The sequence below is a fragment of the Antennarius striatus genome, chromosome 15, assembly GCF_040054535.1.
Source record: "Antennarius striatus isolate MH-2024 chromosome 15, ASM4005453v1, whole genome shotgun sequence".
Lineage (NCBI taxonomy): Eukaryota > Metazoa > Chordata > Actinopteri > Lophiiformes > Antennariidae > Antennarius > Antennarius striatus.
The window spans coordinates 15,368,563-15,377,305 of record NC_090790.1 but is presented as its reverse complement, the minus strand read 5'-3'; the positions used below and the strand labels follow the sequence as shown (position 1 = coordinate 15,377,305).

Genomic DNA, 8,743 nt, shown 5'->3' with positions numbered 1-8,743 from the left:
TGAAAATCAACTTCACAATTTACAGGACAGTAATGAACAGAACAAAGATTTAATCAACTCTACATTTACTGGAATTTGTGGAACAAACAAGCCTTTCAGGGGTTGATATAAAACATTTAGGAGGTGTCCATGGTGGTCACCGTCTCCTCCACCACATCCAGGGCCAGGGGGGTCACCATTTTCGTCAACACGCCGGTCGTCCCTCTCTTGTACTTGTAGTCACCAGTTCTAAATTGAGAGGAAACAGACGGGTTAGAGCGACAGCGGTTGGTTCACACCTGATTCTGTTCTCAGTTATCCAGGTCATGGTTAGTAGCTTTCCATGTGTGAGAAGGTTCCATCCACACAAATGAAGCACTCCAAACGGTTAACAGGCCACACACACTAGTTCCACAGAGCCAACGTGTTAATGGTGAAATCAGTCAGGAGGCGGCAGCTTGTCAATCTGCTCTACCACAAAGCACGCCCCTACTTACAGCAGCGACACCTCCCTCTCATGCAGCCTTCAACACAATAAGAAGGCAGCTCGTTAGCGTCCAGAGCGGATTGGAGGAACAAACAACCTTAAAGTCATGCTTCCAGTCTCGTTAGTCAGAAAGAACCAGGTGGTGGCCAGCACCCTGAAGCCACGCCCACAATGGTCACATGTCCTGCTTGAACAGCATTGTCTACAATCTAGACTCTAGATCCTGCTCACCTGACACCCTTCTTGTTGGCCTCATCGTGGGGACGGATGTAGTCCACTTTGCCCTTGGTGATGACACACAAGTCAATGTTGCTCCCAGAGCCCAAGTCATTGAAGATCCCTGCAGCGATGGCATCTCGCACCAGTTGCTTGGCCTCCGCCTCCTGAGAACCATTTAGAAGAAACCAAACATCTGAAGCTTTGCCAGGAAACATCACCGTTTACTGCAAGGTAACAAGGTGGAATAAGCTTTACCTCCATGTCGGGTCTGTAGCGGTCCTCAAACACGGCCATGGCTGCCAGTGACCCCGAGCCTGTGGGAGAGAAGAGACGCTGGATGAACGGCGTCAGTGGTCAGACACATTGCCACCAGGCGACCCAACGCTGCTGAGTTAGCACCGCTTCAGGTGAACCCGACATCAACAGGCAACAGTGGAGAGACCCAGTCAGAACATCTGGTCGACACTACATACAGAGTGCGGTGGAGGCTCCTCATAGACTTTGGTTTGAGCACCACAGTGATTTTGTTCAGTATCACATGAAACACAGGAAGCATGAAAAGTTCACAGGATCAAAGAGAGACTGCAGTGCCTCTGTGACACTGACCCATGGTGACGTAGGGCAGCTTGTCAGTGGAGCCGTGGGGGTAGATGCTGTAAAGGTGGGGACCGTTGCAGTCCACTCCGCCGAGGACCAGCGCCGCTCCGATGTAGCCCTGATACCTGCAGACGGGACGAGAATAGAAGAAGTCTTGAGAACCTGGAGCACATCACCTGTGCAGCGACAGTCCAGGGCCCATGGTGCACCTGAACAGCATCTGCTTCAGCATGCGGTTAGCGGTGGCCACACGGGGCAGCCGGCCCGTGGACAGGGAATGGAGCTCCAGGTTGGAGGAGATGATCCGGGTGGTCATCTCCGTGTCTGCAGCGGTTCCTGCCCCACAGCAGCTGGACAGAAGATCAGAGAGGATCTGTCAGTGAAGAGCTGAACGGGCCTCGTCAGGTCCCATCATCCCAGGAGTTACAGTCCGACAACAAAGCATCAGACGGTGTCCTACACTCAAGCCTGAGTCGATCATCACTTACTAGATGTTGGGGGAGATGTAGTGGATCTTGGAGCAGTTCTTGTCAGCGACCACCATCCCCTCAGTGGCTCTGGTGTCGGCTCCTAGGATAACGCCATCCTTCACAGAAACACATCACATGACTGACGGCTCGGCATACTTCCTGTTAGTGACTGCTGGTCGCTTTGATGTTTGTGTGTGGATCACTCTGAATAACGGTCCTATAAAACGAGGTTCTGGAGCCAGGGAACACTAGTTGTGGAGGGGGTCCTAGTAATTCATTCCTTCGTTTTTTCTGTTGTCATTTATCGTTATTTGAGAGACAACTGAAAAGATTTCCGTTGCTGTGGTGACAGATGGAATGCGACCTGGCATTTGTGGTTGGAATCCGAGGGCCAGGAAACACATGTGACCCACTCCGAGCTCCCTCCAGGCCGTCACTCACCCTATACACCAGTCCGCAGATGGTCGTTCCCGTCTTCGTGGCCGTGGGCAGGCTGTATCCCACTCTGTTCGCCTCTGCCTCCAGGAGAAGGTTCCTGTGGAAGGATTCAAACACTCTGTGTTGGACTAGCTTGATCTGCCCGAGTCATTGTGCCTAGCATCCAACTAGCATCCACACGGGCCCGTCAGACAAACACGCCCGCTGACACAACGGAGCCATTGACCCACGTCACACACCCCGCTTGTCCCCACGCGTGACCCGCACCACCGGAGACCGCTCACCTCTTGCAGTTCTCGAAATTGAAACCACCGGGATTTGTTCTGCACACTGTCACGGTCGCCATCTTGGACAAAACTAGACCGTACTTCCGGGAAGTGGCGTTTCGTTTCATAAGACCCGCCCTACTCAGCTTGTGATTGGTTATAGGTCCACCTTCCTCAGCTTGTGATTGGTAGTCTTTTTCTTCTTCCTCTTCTTCTGTTTTCATTTTATGTCTTTTTTTTTTTAAATCAGAGCGTTCAGAAAACAAATTTCCGATTGGTTCATGCTTGACAGAAGCAAACAAGCCACATTTTATGTCTACTATTATATTATGTTCAGTTTGTTTATTATTGTCCTACTATTAATTGTTTTTGAATGTGAATTCCATTTTGTTTGATGTGTAAATGTGATCATTTTGTGATTTGTGAATAATAACAATTCACAAAATAATACTAAAAATAAAAAGTCTTCTTTGCTCCCCATCAACTCGCAAGGATGAATTTATTGTTAGATACATTTGAATTTGGTTATTTTCAGGTATTCATTCATATTTACTCAACTATAATTAATTTATATGGATCGTTCAAACTAATCAATCATTTTATCACCCTTGTGACACAAATGTGATTTTTGCTCAGATATATTCTTGATCAATCACATCATCATGTTCTACACATTAAGGTTCATTCACTGTTGTTAGCACGATGGAGTCCGACCATTTAACTTAGGGTTGTGCATGTGTTGAACTCTGAAAGTTCTGGTGATCAAATGTAAGTGCTGAATGTAGAACAGTAGAACTCATCCATCAGGTGGTCCAGCAGGTCAGGAACATTCTGCTCTGTTGGCAGGAGGAGGGCAGAGGAGAAATGAAACTCTTCTGTATCCACTGTCTGGACGGCCTTAAGGTAATAAACTCTGTGTCAGAGGTAATGATCACGTCATCCTGTCTGATCAACAAACACCTTTGTCTTGTGCCATTTCTGGAATCAACCAACACACCGTGTGGGTACCGGCAGACTGGAGAACTCCAAACAACAGATTATATTAATCCCACAGCAGAAGGCAGGCTTTGGTATGGTAAATATTGTTCTAATTGTGCTGCCTTCTGTGATCCTTCAACAGAACAGACGCCGACTTGATGCCAGCTGGATATGACGGTGAGCAGGAAGTGGGTTCTAGTGAGGTCAATTAGATCAGATAAGGCGTCTTCACATAACCAGAACAGTGCATTATGGTGATTAAGACTTTGAACAAAACAGGTGGTTTAATCATTTGGATTTCAGTGAACAACAACAATGCTAACCTATGATAAGCCTTCATCTTCCTTCACCAGCATCACATATCACAGCATTCAGACTCCAAAAGAGGCATTATGAACACTTACTAGCTGTCTTCTCTACTGGCCGATATGTCAGAACCTCCATCCCATGTCATTACCTCTGGCCAGGTCTTACTTGAACAGACAGACTATTCCATTTTTCTAGAGGAACTGACTAACTCAGGACAGTGTTTGTGCCTGTGATGAGCTGGATGTGTCTCTCAGGTGGACACCACCTTTTGCCCAGTGTTAGCTGCGATGGGCTTCAGCCCCCTTCCAACCCCACACACAAGTTAGCAGCTACAGAAAACAAATGGATGGCATATATTAACTTGAACATTTCCTGCTCAGCTACGCTTGGCGTAAAGCATCTCTGTGAGCAGGCTGCTGCGGGGAACTTCACTGCTCAGGTGCTGGCAGTAAAGGTAGTCTTCAGCCATAGTGCTGAGGAACCGCAGCTCAGACAGGTACAGCAGCAGATGACGGACACGTCCAGGGAGGGGGGAGGACGAGCACGACGTGTACTCCATGAGTGCTCCTTCAATCTGTTCCTGGACCCGCTCTACGTAGGGACGGTCCTCAAGATGGTTCACACCTGGACAGGGGGGAACAGGAGAAAGCTGGTTCACACCTGGACGGGGGGGACAGGGCAAGGGAACCTGGTGGAACTGTGTTATCAGTCACTTTGACCTTCCCTCAGTCTTAACCTGAATTTTTGACAAGTCAAACACCTACGGGATGTGATCATAAAGTGAAGATGGTACAAGAACATCCGGGGTTCCACATCTCCATTGTCTCACAGTGAAAGTCCAAAGCTCTGCTGCCTACCGGTAGTTACTACAATAGTTAGTATCCCTCCACCCTAATTACTGCAGTAGTTATTTGGGGAAATTTGCAATGAAGAAGTTTCATGAATTTAAAATGTTCATTGTCACTAACCTGAGTTAAAGAGGATGAGGAACTTGATGCATGAGAATTCTTGACGGTCAGCTTTCAGGAGCTGGAACTTCTGGACCAGCTCCTGTCCTCTCTGGACCAGGCTGGCCAGTGTCGGACTAATATGCATGACTAGATCTGACATTTCCATCTGAACCAAAGAAAATGACAGAGAATGACAGAATGGATGCTAAAATCTAAAAGAACTTGCATTCCCCTGTATATCTGTAAAATTCTACTGGTTGCAAATAAAAAATCAATAACTTCAAGCTACTATCAAACAGAACCTCGAACATGTAGAATGGATGAACGAGATGTGCTGATGTAAGGAAATTAAAAAACATCAAGAAGGCGTTCATGCAGTGGACCTGAAGCACCAATGTAGCATTACTGTAGCGCCAATTTAGCATCAATGTAGCATCAATGTAGTGGCAATGTAGCACCAATGTAGCAACAGTGTAGTGCCAATGTAGCGTCAATGTAGCGCCAATGTAACACCGATGTAACGCCAATGTAGCGTTTGTGTATTGCCTATGTAGCACTAATGCAACACCAATGTAGCACCAGCGTAACACGTCTACGACTACATGATGGCCAACAGCAAAACAGAAAGCTTGCAGCAAAAATAAAGACAGCAACAAACATAAACAAACAAACACGTAAATGAACATAAATAAACAAACTCACAAACAAACACATAAACAGACTCCTCACCTCCTGCCCGGTGACCAGCAGCAAGCTGCCGTCTCTGCCGTACAGGACCTGTCTGGAGATGATGTCCAGCAGCAGCAGTTCGCTCCAACAGCTGTGCAGTAGTTTCATCTGGTCGCACACCTGTGCACAAAAGATATTAATCACAAAAACGTCAGTAGACATGATGTCATCAGTGATCACCAAGATGACACAAGGATTCAGGCCCTGATCACACGACCTGTTCAAGTGGTGACACTTGATCTTACATGGAGCCTCTTCTTCTATTTAAATATCACTTTAGATGTCTTGATTTGTTTCTAACCGGACATGTGCTTTGCAGGAGGCAAAAATCAGTTAATGTGAGGCTTTGGTTTCAATCAATCAATCAATCAATCAATCAATCAATCAATCAATCAATCAATCAATCAATCAATCAATCAATCAATCAATCAGTTAATCTGCACCACACAAGCCCTTGTGCATAGGATACCAAACAACGGTAGAACTCTCCAGAACAACAAACAGACCAATTGCTGCCTGGGACTGAAACATAAATCTTGGTTGAGGTTTGCTAGTCATCTGTGGTGCCCCAATGACCCTCGGGAGTTATGGAATAGGCTAGGTTAGTCTAGGCCTAAGTCATCTCCACACATGATCATGACTTTCACTGTGGTGTAATTGTTGAAGTGCAATTGTAGGCTTGTTAGCTGCCAACTTGGCTGTTTCTGCAAGTCTGTGTTGATAAGGTACTTTATTCAGTATCAGAATCAAATAACAGCAGAGCAAACACTGACTCCTGCTGACTGCATCACACACTGAAGGTCCTTATATAGATGGAGCCCTGAACTAAGCGGATCCTACCTTGAGCTGCTTGAAGAACAGGGATGTGCGAGCCCAGTCGACGATGGAGAGCAACATCTGGTCAGCCATGAGGCACATCAGGCCAAAGGTGCTGCAGCTGCCTGGCTTCTCCCAGTTTGTCTGCTCTTGCAGGAGGTGATCATTGATCTTATTCTGCAGCTGCAGCTCATCTGGATCACAGCGCAAGAGCTCCAGGACCAGATACGGAATCCTAGGACCTGGCACTGACAGCTTGTCCGAGGAGCTTCCTGCAGCAGATCCTGGGAAGCTCAGGTCACTGATTGGGTTCTCTGACTTTGGAGCCCAGGAGGCAGACGGGTCGGGGCAGGAGGGCAGGAGTGAACACTGTGATGGAGGTTGGGGGCTGATGGGACTATTCTGGGCTGTGGGGAGCTGAATGCTCTGAAGGATTGAAACTGGGCTGAACCCACCAGCAAACGTAAAGTCCAGCTGGTGCATTGAGGACATGACTGTTGAGCTGAAGCCACCAGCGTGAATCGAGGCCTTTCTTTGGAGTTTGAGGGCTCGATCACGTTTGTACATCGGGCCAAACTTGTTTCTGCCTCCACGCATCCGATCTGCACGAACAGCTGATGAGAAATGTTTATGTTGGTAAGTCTAGTGCCTTCAACCATTTTCTGTTCAGGTAGGTTTGTGTGGAAAATAGATGAAAGTATTTCAAATGTAGTTCATACATCTCTCTTCTCATGACGACTGCTCTGGATTTTCACTAGTGTCAGTTCACATTCACAGAAACCAATCTTGTAAATTGTACTCCCACTTGGTGCAATTGTAAGAAAACATGGCAATTCTTTTCATTGCTATGCTGCTGATAGTCTAATACTGTATATGTCGTTCATAAGAAGTCCGACTTCTACAGTCTTAAAACCCACCTCTTTCCCATGGCGTTTGACACCATTTAGAGTGTTTTGTATATTAGTTCACATTATTTTATCTGATTTTATTTTCGGTGTTAACTTATCTTAAGTTATTTTATTATACTAATATTTGATATTTTATTTAACTGCGTTATGTTCATGGTTTTATGATGCATTTGTTGTGTTTTTATCTATTGACTGTGCAGCACTTTGGAAACCTTGTGTTTACTTAAATCATTCTATATAAATAAAGTGGATTGGATTGGATTGGGGAAGTTGAATTTCTTGTCTGATGTAATCATGTTTACCTTGAGCCATGAAATTATATTTAAAAAATTCTATGTTCATTTGAGTAAATCCAGCGATTTGATTTTTTTTTTTCTGAGTTAAATCTGCTAAAGACCAGACCAGCCAACAGCTATGGGACCCTGTCCATCGTGTCCCAGTGAGAGTCTGACCACCAGTCTGTACCACTGCTGTCCCATTGAGCTGCGTCCAGAACCCTCTGCATGTGGACATGTGGACACCAGCTAGGGACACGTCTTCATACATGGACTGTGTGGCTGAGGTTAGATCTGCCTATGACGGACAACAGCTGCTTACCCTCCAATCGCATCCCAACAGAAAGACACTTCTGAAATCTGCAGAACGGACATCTCTTCCTTTGACTTTTATCAACCCGGCATCCCCGGTTTTCTGCACAGATGTATGTCTTGTTGTTTTGAACTGTTCTTTTGAAAAATCCCTGCAAGAGATGATGAATGCAAAGCATCCATTTTAAAAGCCTTCTTTATTGCTGATATACATAAGTCATCTTAATACATCAGCTGCTTGACAACCAGTCTACCTGTAAAAACACCTGCAGCCTATCCTTTCTAAACAGAGACAATGACAATTCAAGTGAAAGATAACATGTACCTTACAGCTTTCACAGGTGAGAAGACCATAGTGGTAGCCAGACACCTTATCTCCACAGACAGGGCAGGATTCCTCCAGACCCACTTCCTGTCTGTGCTGCATTCTAGAAAAATGAGTTGAGCACAACATGATGCTGTCCTGATGTCCACCAACACAACATGATGCTGTCCTGATGCCAACAACATATAGCATAACAGCATAAGATAGACTATAAAATTAAAATGATAAAATTAACGGTACCAGCTGCTGTTTGACTGAAAGATGAAATCAAGTCAAATCTCTCAGCTAGACGTATATAAATAAATGAACCAATAATTGAATTGAATGGGGTACCACACAATCCAGGAGCAGAACTGTCCAGGTTCTGACCGTGGACCCTGAAGGAGTCCATTCTGTTATCACCATCCAGTGGAAATAGAACTACAGCAGTGCAGTACCTGTTTCAGGTGTGTTTGTTGGATCCAGGTCAGGCTCAGCGTTTCTGTAGCTGGATCACTTGTGATCAGCACATCACCGACTCTCCATGGTTTTGATCCAAACTGTTTACAGCTCCAGCCAATGAGCTACCTGGTGACTGCCAGTGACTCACCTGTTATCTCGCCATGCCCCTCCCTCTGTGACAGAAGCACATGTTGCAGTTCACTGATGAAGAGCTGGGAAGAGCCACCTTCACCAAAGCCCACTG

The 8,743-nt window shown here is 46.0% G+C and overlaps 2 protein-coding genes across 3 annotated transcripts; both read right to left on the bottom strand.

The window, feature by feature from the left end:
• Positions 1–33: 33 nt before the first annotated feature.
• psmb7 (proteasome 20S subunit beta 7) lies at positions 34–2,585 on the bottom strand. 2 transcript variants are annotated; one of them, XM_068335663.1, is made up of 8 exons: positions 2,475–2,585; positions 2,194–2,287; positions 1,771–1,868; positions 1,492–1,632; positions 1,292–1,407; positions 941–999; positions 698–849; positions 34–228 (listed from the first exon to the last, which is right to left on the bottom strand). In XM_068335663.1, the coding sequence occupies exons 1-8, from the start codon at positions 2,582–2,584 to the stop codon at positions 117–119; spliced, it is 882 nt and encodes a 293-aa protein (XP_068191764.1). In that variant the 5' UTR covers position 2,585; the 3' UTR covers positions 34–116. The 2 variants fall into 2 exon arrangements, with proteins under 2 accessions (XP_068191764.1, XP_068191765.1); XM_068335664.1 differs by lacking the exon at positions 34–228 and adding an exon at positions 281–503.
• Positions 2,586–4,119: 1,534 nt separating this feature from the next.
• LOC137608974 (nuclear receptor subfamily 5 group A member 2-like) lies at positions 4,120–8,160 on the bottom strand. The gene is made up of 6 exons (XM_068335645.1): positions 8,059–8,160; positions 7,744–7,885; positions 6,263–6,852; positions 5,423–5,542; positions 4,712–4,859; positions 4,120–4,367 (listed from the first exon to the last, which is right to left on the bottom strand). The coding sequence occupies exons 1-6, from the start codon at positions 8,158–8,160 to the stop codon at positions 4,120–4,122; spliced, it is 1,350 nt and encodes a 449-aa protein (XP_068191746.1).
• Positions 8,161–8,743: the final 583 nt, after the last annotated feature.